This window comes from Antennarius striatus, chromosome 24 (genome assembly GCF_040054535.1).
Source record: "Antennarius striatus isolate MH-2024 chromosome 24, ASM4005453v1, whole genome shotgun sequence".
In the NCBI taxonomy this organism is placed as follows: Eukaryota; Metazoa; Chordata; class Actinopteri; order Lophiiformes; family Antennariidae; genus Antennarius; species Antennarius striatus.
Genome location: NC_090799.1, coordinates 4056028 through 4072237, shown reverse-complemented (window position 1 = coordinate 4072237; position 16210 = coordinate 4056028). Strand labels below are relative to the sequence as shown.

Below are 16210 nucleotides of genomic sequence, written 5' to 3'. Positions count from 1 at the left end.
ACGCGCGCGCGCATTGTAGTTTTCTTCTTTCAGAGCCGCGCGCGCACATTCTATCTGTATTTACTTCCGCACACTGTATCAGTTTGGCACGCGCCCACACGCGTTTTCGCGCATTAAATAAATTCTCTTGAGAGCGCACGCAGGTTTACGCAGTGCTGCACGTTCATAAATCAAATTAGGAACTGTTGACAGGCTTTACAAATGACTCATTTTAATAACATCTTTAATTTACATTGAAAACAAAGCAACCACTTCAAATTTACCTGACAGCAACAATACAGTTAAATCCCATCTATCATTCACAGTCATCCATCACAGCACAGTGGGTTCACTTATACCCACCTCCCTAGGCCCACCACCGCAGCTCAAAATGATGCATTGCTCATGATTTTCATGAATATCAAAAAAAAAAAAAAGGCAAACATCTTTTTCCATTTCAAACAGAATCCACTTTGGTTCAAATGAACATGTGACCAAACAGCTCAACTCACAACGGTTTCAAGTAAGGCGATTAATAAAATAAAATAAAAAACCAGTTCAATACAAACAACCCAGTCCTTTTAAGTTGTCAGCGCCATTTATATTCAAGTCTTTGTGCGCACATGACAGGTTCAGACCTGGCACGTTGTTAAAACAGCTTTAATCATCAATGTTCACCACAATCAATGACATAAATCGAGTTGTTTTTCTGTTTTTAAATTAGTCCTGGAAAAGTAGACTTGCATTGTGTCCTGGAAATACTTTTCTCCTCCAGTGATGTCAGGTTTCTCTCCATGCTGACAAAAGTGGTCCTCACCTTCAAAGCGTTGCAGCGGTCCTTTGAAGTGCACAGACGGGTACGGATGAGAATATTGGTTATTAGGGAGGAAAAAGTAGTAGCTGCAGGCTAGCAGTGCTGCTAATGTGGAGGTATTTCAGCTTCTCTGGGCCAACCGGTTGGTCCAATTCATTACTGCTATGCAGCAGGTCAGCTGGACAATATTGCACATAAAATATGCAAATGACAGAGAACTAGGTAAACAGTGCTGCTTAGGAGGCCAAAGCCACCTCCACACCTGGAGACGGATAGGTACGATGGATGTTCTCTGCTGCGGGGATTCACTTGCGAGTACAACCAGGGTAGGGAGGTGGTGGGGAGTAGCTGGCTGCCTGCTGAGTTGGGGTGTAAGGCGGAGGACGCATTGAGGGAGGGTACATCTCGTAGTCGTAGGTGTATGGAGGGGGAGGGCCTGAGTTTAAAAAAAATAGAAAGAGAAAGAAAGAAATAAGTCAAAGTTCACCGGGAGGGTCAAAATCATTTAGTTCCTCTATAATTGCAAACTTCACATGTGAGAAGATGAATGAGGCCCACGTTAGCTCTGGGAGAACAGCTCCATTAGTCGGAATTCAATAGAGCAGCGGCGCCCTCTAGTGGTTTAAAGAGCGAACAGCATCCTTAGTACAAAACTACAGTACATGATTACTAATTTTATATTTATCATAATAATAATATTAATGATAATTATGAATTAGATTTATATAGCGCTTTTCTGGACACTCAAATTCTCTTACATTGGATCCATTATTTATACACTCCTCATCCATACTTGAAGATAGTAAGCTACGTATGTAGCCATAGCTGCCCTGGGGCAGACTGACAGAGGCGTGGCAGACAGACCTGCTCTACCAATGAGCTACTGCTGCCCCAAGAGTGAAACATTCACTCTTGTTAATTTTTCACATTCACAAGAGTGTTCACCATACAAATATAGAAATGCAGAACTGCAAAGTAAGAGCACAACATCTCCAAATATGACAATAATACCTGACACCACAGATGCAAAAACATATATTCATATTTTTGAAACACGATCACAGTTGCGGGACAGAAGGAAGGCTGCTGGTGTATGTAGCATGGAGGCGACACAATCAGGAGAATGAAACGTGATTAATAAATGATGAGAACAAGTAAAACTGTTCCTAGTGCGACAGAGTCACAGGGTACAGACTCTGATGTGTGGAAAATGTACAACTTAGGATAAACCTATGAAATAAAACCCTTCTTCTGGAGGGAGACAGTTAGAAATAAGGGGGTTTGTGGATTTTTGCTGTGATTATTCAGCACTTTTTATACGTAATAAAGAATTGGATGTCTTCGTGTTACTTGTGAGCAGCGGTGCTCAAAGCAAAGATGGATCATGTAACAGAACAGCAGTTCCTCCTCAGCATCACACGTTTTCTTTCCACGTGTGATTGCCTGACACAGCATATGGAAAAATCCACATTATAATTAAATATAATTAATCAATACAACATCCATCATTTACCATCCCTGATAGATTCCTGCTTAATTACTAGGAAAAGCAGTTTATCTTGACATTTTATAAACTGAATTATTTTTGATAATACTGTAATTTATTTGCAGTGTCAAAAATATTTTATCAAGTTTTATATATTTTCCCCTGTAACAGATTTTAGGTGATTTGAGCAGATGCGGGCACACAGCATTAATAATGGCTCTTATCGCCACCAGGTGGTCGAGTTTGGGTACTGACGTCAGACACCAACAGCATGATGGAGTCTGACATACCAGCATAACCCACCAGTACAGCAGGGAGCCCACCAGTTAGATATGTTACACATTAATATTAAGGATTCTGGACTATTTTTACCCCACTTTGAGGCAGAGGTGTGGACTCCATATTTAAAATGATGTGCCTCATCGTGAGCCAGTATATAGATTATAAATGCCCAAAATAAATTAGTTTTTTCAAAATGAAACCAATAATAAGATGCACAACTTCAGGGTCCAGTTGTGCACCACCATTCTGCCAGGTTCATATACCTTAAAATAAATGATGACCTTGCCAGATAATTGTCTGTAAATACTTGATGCATACTAATAAATAATTTAGATACACTTATTAGATGAGGAGGAAACTGATCAGGACAGGTGTCGTGACAATCGTTCTGGCTCATGGCGTGCGTTTGGAACAATCACCTGGGTAGCCCTGTGTCACAGTGTTGATGTAGGAGGTGCTGAACACGCCGACGCGCGCGCCTCGTCCGTTCTTCACGCACATGCACAGGCACAGGAACAGGGCCGCCACCGCCCCCATCAGGAACACCACTCCGAAAACAATGCCGGAGATGGCCGTACCCCTGGAACACAAACCAGTGGAGCGTGATTGGGAGGCAGCTGTCTTCAAGCAGACACTTCTAAGCTGCAACCATGACGACGGACTTCAGCATCGGATGTTGCGCGGGCCGTGAGACAACTTGTGAGCATTGGTGTGTGCGGTGCGTTCAGTGTAGAGGCAAAAAAAACACTCATCGTCGACGGGTTTGTCACGTCTTCACAGTCAGCGTTAGTCAGTGCGACGGGGGAAAAAAAAAAATCTGTTTCCAAGAGCAGCAAAGAGAATGTGAACGCAAATACACAATCATGTGACAAATACATACACACAAGACGGATTCATCTTAAAGAGCAGATGTCCAAAAGTGTCCAAGCAGCTGTGCTCCATCAAAGCAGACAGAAGGTCAAAGGTCAGATCCGCTGATGGGTTTCCTTGCATTTTAAAAATGGCAGCTGGTGTTGTTCTCATTTCAAACCCACTGCCAGAGCTGCAAACCTAAACTGTGTGTTTGATTATTTAGGAAATTACTGTCCAAGTGATGAGAGGAGAGGACAAACAGGACACATCTGCTATTCCTTATACTGGTCTAGATTCTTCTGGATTTATTCTATGAGAGGAGGACCTTTAAAAACATGTTTCAACAGAAAAAGGCAAAAATAAGATGTGTAGATATTTAACAAATTTGAGCAGTACCACCAGAAGCCACCGGGGGTCAGCATAGTTATTATTAAATCGAAATATAAAAGGAAAATATCAAGTTAAAAAAACCTCGCTCACTTGTCAACTTTTCTTTACGTCATTCAGACTCGCCTCAGCTCTGCCACCTTGTGGATGTATCAACGTATTGCATTCCTTCTTGTAAATAAGGTCATACATAAATGAGCCTCAAGACAGCAATAAAAACATGTTTATGCTTTCACCTGCATCCGTTTGTTTGTTAGCACAATTATTTAAACACTACTGACAGATTTCCATAAAACATGGAAGGACGGGAGGCGGCGCTAGCCGGGAAAGAACCCATTAAATGCTGGAGTAACTCCAGACAAAAAAGTGGATCAATGACATTTCGATATTTTCTCAAATGAAATAATTCACAATATGTGACGTAAAGATAAAACGTTTATGGATTAGATGTGGGTGTGTCGCGCGGATCCAGATAATAAGTCTGATCTGAACCTACGAGAGGACGTCTCCCACGTAGGCGTAGTAGGAGCAGCAGAACGGTGGTGATCCATCGCAGCAGTACTCTATGCAGCCTTCACACTGGGCTTTAGTGCAACCTGCAACACACACACACACACACAAACTATAAGGATCTGCTGATGCTGATCTTTCAGTGCTGATCGAAACAAAAGAAATGATAGGAAAGTGATTTCTAACTATAAATGTTTGACACTGCTGTAATTCAAGAGGTTTAGATGGCCGTAAGAGTCCACTTATAATAAAAGGCGCTAAAATAAAGCATTAAATCAGGTGCTGCTGTACGGGACACTTCTTTTAACCTTCCTGTAGATATATATATACATATATATATGCACGTATATATAAATTGACTGCTGTCATGAAACCTTTAATGAATGCACAGGTCTGTAAACCAGCCCTCAGAGACAGATTTAAAAGCCTGAAGATCATTGATTTATTATGGTTTTAGAGGAGGAGAAACTGGGAGGGGGGCAGTAGGGAACTTTTCTTCCAGCTACCACTCAGATCTAGGACCAAAATAAAGATAGATATATTCAAATTAGTCTCATTACAGTAGTGACACGGTTCTAGACAATTAGAGCTCATTGTGTGTCGCTGATGTCATCTCTGACAAAAATATTAAAAAAGCCTCAGAGAGCTTTCTGCTCATATATAATCACCAACACAATACAAAGATTGCATGGCAACAAGCGGTAGTTGCCATGAAAACGGCGACGGACTTAACGGTAGCTCTGCTTGATTTATTTTTGCACGTCCCGGTCAACCGAGACGACAAATCAAACACAGCAGGCTGCTGAATGGAATTATTAGCACTTCACTTAGCATAGCGTGAGCAGACTGATGAGTTCAGGGGCGGACTGGTTGAACATTTTTTCTCTATTTGGTTGGTTGGAGATCTGGATGAGGGTTCCAGCATCCAGGAGGGGGGTTTAAATCAAAGCCTGGTTACCAGATCAGGGGGGGGCGAAGGGAATTTGGTGGGAAAGGATTCGAACATTCCTATCAGGCTGCTCATGACGGGCCTGCAGAACAAACAGCGCAGAATCAACAGTTACATGAAAATCGAGATCCGTATCAGATGAAAATTAAAGTCCAAAACGTCCCGAGTCGTAATCCCGACTCAGCACCAGCAGCGTGAACGTTCCAAGTTCAGATCTCATCTTTCTGATCGTTCTGAAGCTGCAAGCAGTTTGCTGAGCGGCTGAAGTTTGTTGACACAAAGCTTTTGACATGTGTGCACAAACCAGACCCAATTGAATCATGGGAAGTGTAGGATTTTTTGTTTTGTTTTTTTGGAGCTGACAAAGTGTGAAAAAGAATCCAAACGCGAACCTTCAGAGGTTTTCAGGAAGTGGATGGAGGTGACACTAAGGGTTATTTGAGGTTATTAGAAGTGTGTGTGTGTGTGTGTGGGTGTATGTGTGTGTGTGTGGGGGTATCAATCTAATCCACCAGGAGTCCTACACCGATGCAATTCATGATAATACAAGCATGCATTTAATAATACATGCCTATATTATTAAATGCACACATGGCATTTGCTATACACACTTTTTTTCTGTGATAAATGCCCCCCCCCCCCAAGCAGCATTTTGTTCTTCACTGTCATGTAGAAGGCTGGAGTCTTTCACAGCCCAGTGCGCACACACACTTCAAATGAAGGCCACTGCAAAGAAAACAGACTGTGTGTGTGTGTGTGTGTGTGTGTGTGTGTGTGTGTGTGTGTGTGTGTGTGTGTGTGTGTGTGTGTCTGCTTTCTCTCAGCGATCACTCAGACGATGTGCGCCTTGAGACTTGTGGGCACGTTTCCAGTTCACATGCAGGTAGAACCGTAAAAAGAAAAGCAGAAACCCGCTTTTATTTTTACGTTTTGCACGTTTTCTGTCTGTAGAAAAGTCTTAGAATCTGGATTCACCTCATGCCTTTCAGACTAAAAACATGCTTTTCTGCAATCTTAACCAACTCTGGAGCGTTTCCTCGGTGATGGGGGGAGGAGGTGGTTGGGGGGGGGGTTCAACCCACCTTTTTAAATTAACACCACCGCCCTGCATAAAAAGCTGTGATATTTCCAGCTAAATGCCCTCCAGAAGGTCCCGCCGGCAGACTTCTGGTGCTGCTCTCTCTGGGTGGTCCTCAGAGGTCCTGGCTCCTGTCTCTCCACACGCTGGGAGACAATGGCACCATGTCCTTTACCCCCCCCCCCACACACACACACCCCCACCACACCATACCCCATTCCTTTTCACACCCACTCGCCTTCCTCCCCAATCAACAGCACTGTACAGGACTCAGATTAAAAGTTTCCAGCAGTTTTCACGTCTGTTTTACGCGCAATTACGCGCCTTCTGAAAGCATCTCGCTGAGCGTTACCGGTCACTTCCTCTTTTTTTCTGAGCAGTCACGTCAACAAAATACGGTGAAGTGGTAAAGTGTGAACAAGTTGAAGTGTTTTTAGTCTGGGAACCAAAACTCACCGGTGAATAAACAGATCAGGAGCGAGTTCCTCAACAGTTTCCATCTTACCGCCTGCGTCCATCTCCTCCACGGGTTTTCCATGACCCTAATCTCCTGGTGCGCACTCTTCCTCCACACTTTTTTTAATTTTTTTTAATTACTAACAATGAAAAGCGCTTCTAGCAGTCACCCATTTGGTTCCTCCATGAGCACTGTTGTGTCCCAAACACAGCTCCCAGTTTCGGGTTATTTCAGGAATCCTCCGCTGAAGTGGAGCTCTGGTTTGTTCCTCCCCCACGTGAGTGAGCGTCTCTTCCTCTCCCCTCACCTCCGACTGCCCGCTGGCTTTTTTATTCCACTCCCCTCCCCCGCCGTCCCCCGATTCCTCAAATTACCCAGATGGGTTAACACAGGAGGGGGAGAGAGGAGAGAAAACACTTCTGGTTGTTTCAAAATAAGACTTAGGCAATTTAATTTTATCACCACTTTCTGTTTTATTGTTTATAATTTTCATATTTATAGTTAATTTCTCTGAAATATTAATTTCTCTGATTAGTCCTCCGTACGATTTATTATCTTAATAACTATTAATAAAGTTAGGTCTGTTTCTTGTAAAATGTGTTTTTTTCCTGGTTCCTTCAGTAGAATTTCTGGGCTTCAAAGTAACAAAAGAATATTTGAGGAGGGATCTGAAAGTATGAGTTCTTTTTTGCCATTCACTGAAGAAATGTGATTTAATTGTATTGATTTGTAACACTGCAAATAGTTTGAAGGCCAATCCTTGTCCAGGGATCAGCAGAAATGGGCGGAAATATGTGGAAACTTTTAATATTTCTCAATAACCATCTAAAGATGATTATTTCTTTTTCTAAACATTTTAAGGATATTTTAAAATAATAAATATATTTATTTATGTTATATGTAAATATATTTATTTATGTATCTTGATAAATCTTGATAAATTATACCGAACAAATCACTATTCATTTTATTTTGAAGGCAAAATTACTCAATTTCCGGTTTTATTGTGGCTAAATTTGTCAATGGCGGCGCGTGAGTCCGTACGTGCACGCGCACCAAAGTGCGTGTCGGCTCTGTTGTCCCGATTTATGCTTCGCGCTGTGACGTCACATCACGACTCACCGTAATGAAGTCGCGCAGACTGGCGTGACCCGAGAACACGACGCCCCACAAATCACGCATCACGTGACCGTGAAGATGAGGAGCTTTTGTGTAACACCTAACCACCATCATTTACTCCTCGCCTCCACAGCGGAGCTCGGACTCTAGGGTCACCAGGGGTCCCGAGTTGGATTCCACCTGTGGCCGGAAGATGTTACAGTAAATGTAGGATAATGGAGCCATCAGAGGAAGAGTAAAATTAAATGTTTATTTCAAATCCGCCATAATTTCTCCAAACTTTTCCGGGCAACAAAGAGTGGCAAAAGAGTGTGGATAATTCAGCGTGAAATGCCACCCACGTGGAGCAGCCGTGATTCATAATGCCTTCCAGATGTGTCTTTCAAGCTGTAATGACCTGACGCAGAGACACGAAGAAACAGGCAGGTAAAATAAGCAAGCATACTCCCCCCCCCCCAACATATTAAATGTGACATTTTGAGTTTTTCTTTGTTGAATGAAAAAAATCAGAAAAACAGTTGCATCCCTCCTTCCCCACTGTGGTTGTTTCGGCCCACAGAGCCTGGACACTCATTAAGTTATTATGCAGATTACAGAGACGGTCAATCTTCCTCTTCACCGTCGATGATTACAGGATAATGATTTCCTTTGTACTCCAGTGGGAGGTGGGAGTGCGTCTTCCTCGGGGCCAGACAGGAAGTTCCACATGGGCATCAGCGTTTAGCGACAGCGATGATGTATTTATGGTCCCAAATGACCTGGACGTTTCAAACCAGAGTATCCAAGAGTCTGTCTCTCTTTTAAAGTAGTTTCATTCATTATTAGATGATGAAAAAATGTCTAAATTCTTGAATGAAACAACTCACACTCGCTTTCTGCTGACGGTTTTGTTAAATTTATAGATATACATGCGATAAATAACACGGAATAAACATCTGCAGGCCACCATGTAGCTTCAATTGTTCATTTTAGACTCAAGACTAAATGACATCATAGCCTGAGATTCCAGGAGCCCCTTAAAAAGGTAATTAGGCATCAACAAGTTTAGTTTTGGCCTCCAGCAGTGTAATCTGGAAATAACTAGTCTGTTCTTTGCACTGCAATTTTGGATGATTTAAGGATCCTAGATGCCAAAATGCTGCTACCTAGTGGATGAAAGCTGAATAGTACAGACTCGGAAGAGGTCATGTCTTCCAGGGTGGAAAAGTTGTCCAAGGTCGTCTGCTCAACTGGCCTACTTTCATGCAAATGAGTTCAGCGTGTCTTATCTCGCAATGTTCTGGAATTTTAGCAAAAAAAAAAAAAAAATTCTTGGATCCTCCCCTCCATGTGGATCAGAACCAACATTTTTAATGGGCTCTTTCCGAGCTTCCTGCCCCCACAACCTGTCCACAGAGACGTCTGGAAATCACTTCAGTAGTTTATACATAACACAGGAAAATGTTGAAAGATGCCATATTACACATAGTTAAGAGAAAGAAAAAAAAACATCTGAATCAAGCGTTTTAAGTTGATCTTTTTTGACTTTTGCTTCTGTTTGGTTGCAATGAAAATCCATCATGTTACTTTCTACTGTATAAAAATACTCGTTCCAACTTATTTATTAACAGATGCGTCACCAGGAGATCATGTCCAATCATTCCGGTATGTTTTTGGCTAAGTGTTAATCCCAGACAGTAACAGTTACAATAATTAATATGAGTCAGGCACATATGCATATTTATATATGGATTATAATTGACTGAATAACGAAAAAAGAAAACTATTACACATCTTGGAAAATCAAATTATTTTCTTAAAAGGTAGTGTAGTTATAGTTACCCCTCAATATAGATGAATATGTGGGAATAAGTGAGTCCTATGAATATTGTGTTTAATAATTGTAAATTCATTTTTATTTTTATATAGTTTGGGGATTAAAACAAAGAAATTAATGTGTGTTTATGCATGAAATTAAAATGAAACTGGACACATAAACTGCACAAGTCAATGTGATGTTTATTCATGAACCTAGGACCACATCTTATATATATATATATATATATATATATATATATATATATATATATATATATATATATATATATATATATATATATATATATATATATCACAGTACTTAAATACTCTATATATTCTACTCCCTTCTGTGATCTCAATAACAAAACATAATATTAAAAAGCCACATGATTATATTTAACAGGCTGTACAAAAATAAATAATGTTTGGATATTCTGTACAAAAAGAAAAAGACTGAATAGAAGAAAAAAAAAAAACAAGGTGCCTTCGCGGAAGGCGGGAGCGACGTACTTATGAAGTAGTAGCAGGAGACCATCCCTCGTTACGTCTCCACACTCACGCACACACACACACACACACACACACACACACACACACACACACACACACATACACTCCTCTTTGGTCTTTCGAGGGTTCCCTCATTGAAGGCTTCAGAGATGAGGGCAAGATATGGCTAAAAGAAAAGTACTGTGTACTGAGGCATTTAGAGACAGTCGGGTGTTACAATGTGCCGCTGGCATTAAGATGAAGTGCTACAGGTTTGTGATAAATAAACTGGCATGTTTGAACATAAACACTATGACTATTAGCTATCTTATTTTCCATACCTGATGGGGTGAGCGAGTAGAATATGAGCTACTCTCAATAGTTTCTCTTTATATACTCTGCAATAACCTCCCCCACCCCAACCCTTACGCATCTGTCCAGCCCAGCTTGGACAGACATATACATGCATTACAAATTTTGACACACACAGTCACACGGACACACACAAGCATGAGATTGGCACGGTGAGCAGCATGCTCCTTAAGGACATCAGGAATGTCCATGCTTTCTTTCTCGAACCAGAGGCAGGAATGTGCCACTGCTGCGCTGGAACAGTACAGGCAACAGGCTGGAATCAGTCTTTCTAGCTGCAGCAGTGATGCTGTGTCACTGTGGAACAGTCTGACCTCAATGGCCAAAGGGAATGGGTAGAAGATGGTCATTGAAGGCACTGTTTGGACAATGGGGACTTTAGGGTTGTGTGAAACCCACTAAAATCTGCAGCGCTCTTACTCTGGTTGTAAACGTCCATCAGCTTGTTCACTTCACTTGTTCAAAAGAGACCAGAGAAGATCAGAATCTTTGTGTGAAACAAAGTTCGGTTGCAGCAGCAGTCCTTAACAGACACCCTGATTGCACAGTTCCAGCAGGGGTCGCGGCCGGTCTTTGGGGTCGCAGCTATCATTGACTAGTGTGCGACCGTCATGGCCGATGCAGCGCAGTTGGCGTTTGCGGAAACCTCGCCCGCAGGTCTTGGAGCACAGCGACCATTCTCCCAGGAGCCAAGTGGGGCAAGGCTGGGTGGCGCAGGAGCGTGATGCTAAGGGGCGCAACTCCTCAGGGCAATCTCTGGAGGGATGGCCTTGGTAATCAAGACACACAACCTCCCTGTGTTGCGTACCTCTCCCACATGTCTGAGAGCATGGACCCCACTCCCTCAAGGTCCACTCAGCACCACCCACCTCTCGGATGGCATTGATAGACTGGCGGCGGCCCCCATTGTTGTTGGACACTGAAGCAGCATTGTTGGGTCTTGGTGCAAAGTAGCTAAACTTTACCCGGGGCCTTGGCGCTTCTCCGACTGACAGCACCTGGATGGTGAGGGGTTCAGGGAGAGGAGAGAAGCTTCGGATGCGCTCCAGGGTGGCGGAGGAGCCGCTGTATCTCAGCAGTGCTCCTCGCAAAGGAATGTCGGTCTCCATGGTCATTAGCTTGTAGTCGCCATTTAACAGGTAGGTTCTATCTTGGCGACGCACTGCCAGGTAACTGCTATCATGACGACCATTGCCTGGGGCACGTTGCTTGACATCAAGGTGGGTGGCACCAGCAGGGACGGTTACGACATCCTGGTAACCAGGTCTGAAACATATATGGACAGCGGTCAGACTCAACCAAGAACATACTTTTGACGTGTTTGTTTATTGAAGAAATTTGTTGTTAGAGATGTTTACCTGGCACGCTCCAGGGATCCAGACACCTTCTTGCAGGTAGAACCATCACCACCACACACACCGCACTTATCAAAGCGCCGGTTAGAGCCAATGACACGATCACATCCAGCTTTGACGCACTGGCCTTGAACACAAACGGTGGTGGAGTCTGGGCTGCAGGGAGTGCCATCGGCCACCTGGGGGCAGCAGAGAGTCACAAATAGAACTTAGGAGAGTATCCAACTGTTACATAAAGAGTCTATGTCAAAAGGAAAAATCTTTTCCCCGATAAGACAATGGACTGAGGCTTAGAGAAAGTACTATAGCTGATCCCACAACCTGCAATTCTACACAAGTAAGAGGATTGAGATCAAATAGGACCCCGATGATGATGCAACAGCGCTTTAAAACAGTGAAACCAGAATTTGTTTATACAATCCAACATCGAGCAATCCTCACCTTGGATTTGAGCACAAAGAAGTATCCGGTCCCCTTGGCCCGACACACCAGCTTACAGCGATCTTTGGGAGAAACTCCAGCATACTTGGGCACCCACTCGACTCCTTCGCCTGAACCCAGTGACACTTGGGCAGACATGTCGTTATGGGCCAGGCACTGTTCCTCACGAAATGACAGGCCTGAGACACGGAAGATAGGTTTAATGTTTATTCGGGCTAATTTGTGTCGCTAACATCGTCAGACATGAAGACTCATTTTTACGTCATAACTCTGCTCTCTTACCGTTGGTATCAGGGCAGGTCTCTGTGTTACAGGAGCGGTACTGGATTCTCTTGCCCTCGCAGAATTTGCCACCATTCCTGGGCAAAGGATTGTCGCAAGAACGAAACGAATACTGCACCCCTCCACCGCAAGTCCGAGAGCAGTCGCCCCATGGACCCCAAACACCCCAGCCACCGTTAACAGGAGTCTGAAAGCACCAGGGAGAACTCAGTTACACTTCTGAACTGGACTGGAGTAATGTGATTCAATTTGTCCAACAAAGTCTTAACTACTTCTGAATAATTGGTTGGTTTTTGGAGACTTTGAAAGGAGTTCCTACCTGGTGTTTGGCAGCTTGGTTCTTGGTGAGGCACTGCCCAGCCAAGCAGTAGCTGTCGTGCCCACATGGTGTTCCATCGGCCCAGGGGAAATTCTTAGTCTGGCACACCAGCAAACCATTGGATGTCGTCACAGTGCACCACAGTGCTGCACATGTGGTACTCAGATCAGGGCAGTGCTGGGAGTCATCACCAAAAGTCAGTCGACATTGGTGGTCGGCATCGTAGACCGTCCCGGGCAGAGGCTGGGGCAGTGGCTGAGGTTTGACGGGTTTATCCAGCAGACACTGACCGTGGCCATTATCCAGAAAGGTGGTGACCATGAGGGCGGAGCATGGAGACCAAGGCTGCTGTTGGTCCAGGTTAGACAGGGTTGAGGCCATCATGTGGGAGCCCCAGTGGACACCGTTGACCCCGGAGCACAGCTGAGCATCATCATGAGGCATGTTGAAGACATGACCTTCAGGACAGAAGAAATAAAAGTTTTTTAACATGTGTTGTGTGTTACTATTTAATGTTTTACACACAGGATCAATGCTTCTCCTTACCCAGCTCGTGTGCCACTGTAAATGCTGCTTGCAGGCCATCATCCTCAATGATTGAGCAGCTTCTGTCAGGGTCGCACACTGTGCCAACATCTGCCATGCCCAGAGTGTCACAGGAGTGGGCACCACATAGGTCCTACACAGGCAGAGAGAATAAACTCTACGTTTAAATACTTAATGATGCGTTTTTTATGAGTCAAATTTAACTTATTTTGTTCCAACTCACCGTTCTGGTGAAGAGCACGGCGGTGTCGTAATGCTCAGGGTGGCGATCGCTTGCCGGGTTGTGCTGCCGCTGCCACTGGCAGAAGTTGCGTAGGGTCAGGGCGGCGTTCGGTGACACTTGAGGGCCTCGTTCTTCCTCGTACACCACGAGCAGCTTCACCACCGCCAGACTGATGGAGTTATGGATGCTGGGGTGACGGTAAAGGCGAGATGCCACCGCCATGATGGTCAAGAGGTAAGGTTTGAGGCCGGCGCCGTGAAACTCAGCCATGGACTGGTCGGCCACAAGCATGATCTCCAGGTAGCGAGGCGTAGAAACGAAACGCCTGGCCCTGTGGTGAACTGTGGGGGGAGAAGGAGATGGCATCAGGTCAGTTTAAATTCTACCACACTTTTGATACCATTTTGACTTAAATGGTTGAGTTTGTCTGAAACACTGGGCCAGTGTTGTCAAAATCAGACAAAAGGGTTATTTTCCAGGGGTATAGAGGCTCCAAAGTGAACTCAGGATGTGTCTGGAGGAGCCTGGCTGTGACTCAGTGTCACACCACCGGCGGCTCCTCCTCCTCCTCAGGGTCCACATTCCCACATTGACCTTTTCTGGTGGAAAATCATGCGAGTTTGAAAGGGTGAAGGGAGAAAATCCTTTCTAGGGAAAAATGTCTGACGGTGCGAGTTGTACCAGGAGGCGAGTTTACACGTCTCAGCACCGCCGGGCTCTGGCTGGTCCCAACCCCGCTGCTCCCCTCCCCTTCCTCAGTCACTCCTCCTCCTGTTTCCCTTGAGAGACCCCAACCCCACTCCTCCTCCTCTTCCTCCCCTCCCCTCTTCCTTCCCTCCCTTTCTCCACTCTGGCCGTGTGTAGACAGCGCTGTCAAAAAGGAGGCCGAGTCCACTGCGCATGCTGCGCGCCTTTGCACACGCACAACTCCAGCTGACAGCAGTTTGGTCGCGCATAGTTTTACTCCAATAGATTACTTTTATATAATTTATAAAATCATTAAGTTTCTTGCATGTGATCATCTGTTGGTAAAGTTATATTACTATATTATATTATTCCCTTGCCCTTCTTTGAGAGCTGCTCTGATAATTTATCGTCAGGCTATAATAAAATGAGTAATCTTGTATAATCTAATGACACATTTTTATAGTCTTACCTGTCTGGTCTGCGTCCGAGGCTCCGTGCCTGGTTTCCTTCTCCGGATTCTTTGGCACCCTTTCCTCGTCCTCGTTGACCCCGCACTTGGAGCTCTCCTCCGCAACCAAACCTGCCCGACCTCTCCGGCGGATCATGTGGACGTCATCCTCGGTGCCAAGGAACTCACTGGAGTTAAGAGGCTGGATAAAATACTCTTCACCCTGAAAGTAGAATCCGCCTCTGAGTCCGTGGCACAGGTTGAGCGCAGCAGCAGAGTGTTCCTCTCCATTCACGGTGCCGGAGAAGAAACAACCCGGCTCGCCACCGCTTTTGGGTTCCTGTGTAGGTTCTGGAGTCCCCACGACGTGGAAGACGAAACCCGGTGCCAAGAAGGTCTGGTCAGGCTCTAACCGCAAGACCAGCACCTTGTCGAATACGTCCAGCCTATACTCCCGCATCTCAGCTTCCTTCTCCTTCTCTTCAGCCGAGAGAGTCAGCCAAGGCTCGGTTTCGCTTTCCGACCGGGCCGCCGGGTCTAGTCTTACAGGCACAACGGTGCACTCTTCCCAGGCGCTGCGCACCGCGCCGACGCACAGAGTGGCAATTAAGCCGATGGAAACGCGTAAAAACAGCATCGTATAGCTGAAATCCGAAAAGAAATCGGCAAGAAAGTGTCTACGAGCAAGTGTGTAAATCCTTTAAAAGATTTTCCACTATAAACTACAAACCCAAAGTCTTTGAACTTCCACAATACTGGCACCCAAATTACGCACAAAAATCTTTAAAAAAGAAGAAGAAGAAAGATCTAATCCAGTGCAAAATTCAATTAAACTTGTGTGCAGGTTTGATTTGCTGCAAAAAAAAATTGTTAAGTGAATATAAAATATGAATGTCGATGGTATTTCCAACAGGTTTCCTTCAAAACTCTGCAGATTCTCAGTTTGTAGTTCTCTCTCTGAGTTAAGGAGCAGGTTTGACTCCTGCTTCGCAGTTTACTCTGCTCTCTGCTCTTGCCTTGTAGTCAGAAGAGAGCCGGTGCCTCGTTTATATTCCGTGCCTCAGGACCACCCCTTTCCTGAGGGCCCTTTGATCTGAGGGGCCAAATCCCGTGCGCAACCATCGACCTGGAGCGCTTCCATAATAATCAATCATCGTGGAGGAAAGAAAGCTTTGGGCAGGGAAACATTTTGTTCTCCAAACTCTGACTGTCACAAGGAGTGCTGATACACTCATAACCAACGAATATTGTTACCAAATATATTACGTCAAAATGTGTCATCCCCTGCGCCTTCATGTATTTGTGTTTAAATGTACTTTATTATTTAACTTAAGC

At 44.4% G+C, this 16210-nt stretch overlaps 2 protein-coding genes across 2 annotated transcripts; both read right to left on the bottom strand.

Annotated features, from left to right (window-relative positions):
• Positions 1-73: 73 nt before the first annotated feature.
• Positions 74-7094, bottom strand: cyyr1 (cysteine/tyrosine-rich 1). The gene is made up of 4 exons (XM_068309655.1): positions 6794-7094; positions 4297-4396; positions 2981-3141; positions 74-1229 (listed from the first exon to the last, which is right to left on the bottom strand). Exons 1-4 carry the CDS (start codon positions 6873-6875, stop codon positions 1099-1101), a joined length of 474 nt encoding a protein of 157 aa, XP_068165756.1. The 5' UTR covers positions 6876-7094; the 3' UTR covers positions 74-1098.
• A 2950-nt stretch (positions 7095-10044) lies between these two features.
• adamts1 (ADAM metallopeptidase with thrombospondin type 1 motif, 1) lies at positions 10045-15901 on the bottom strand. The gene is made up of 8 exons (XM_068309121.1): positions 14897-15901; positions 13741-14081; positions 13518-13650; positions 12972-13429; positions 12653-12839; positions 12371-12549; positions 11933-12108; positions 10045-11840 (listed from the first exon to the last, which is right to left on the bottom strand). Exons 1-8 carry the CDS (start codon positions 15510-15512, stop codon positions 11099-11101), a joined length of 2832 nt encoding a protein of 943 aa, XP_068165222.1. The 5' UTR covers positions 15513-15901; the 3' UTR covers positions 10045-11098.
• Positions 15902-16210: the final 309 nt, after the last annotated feature.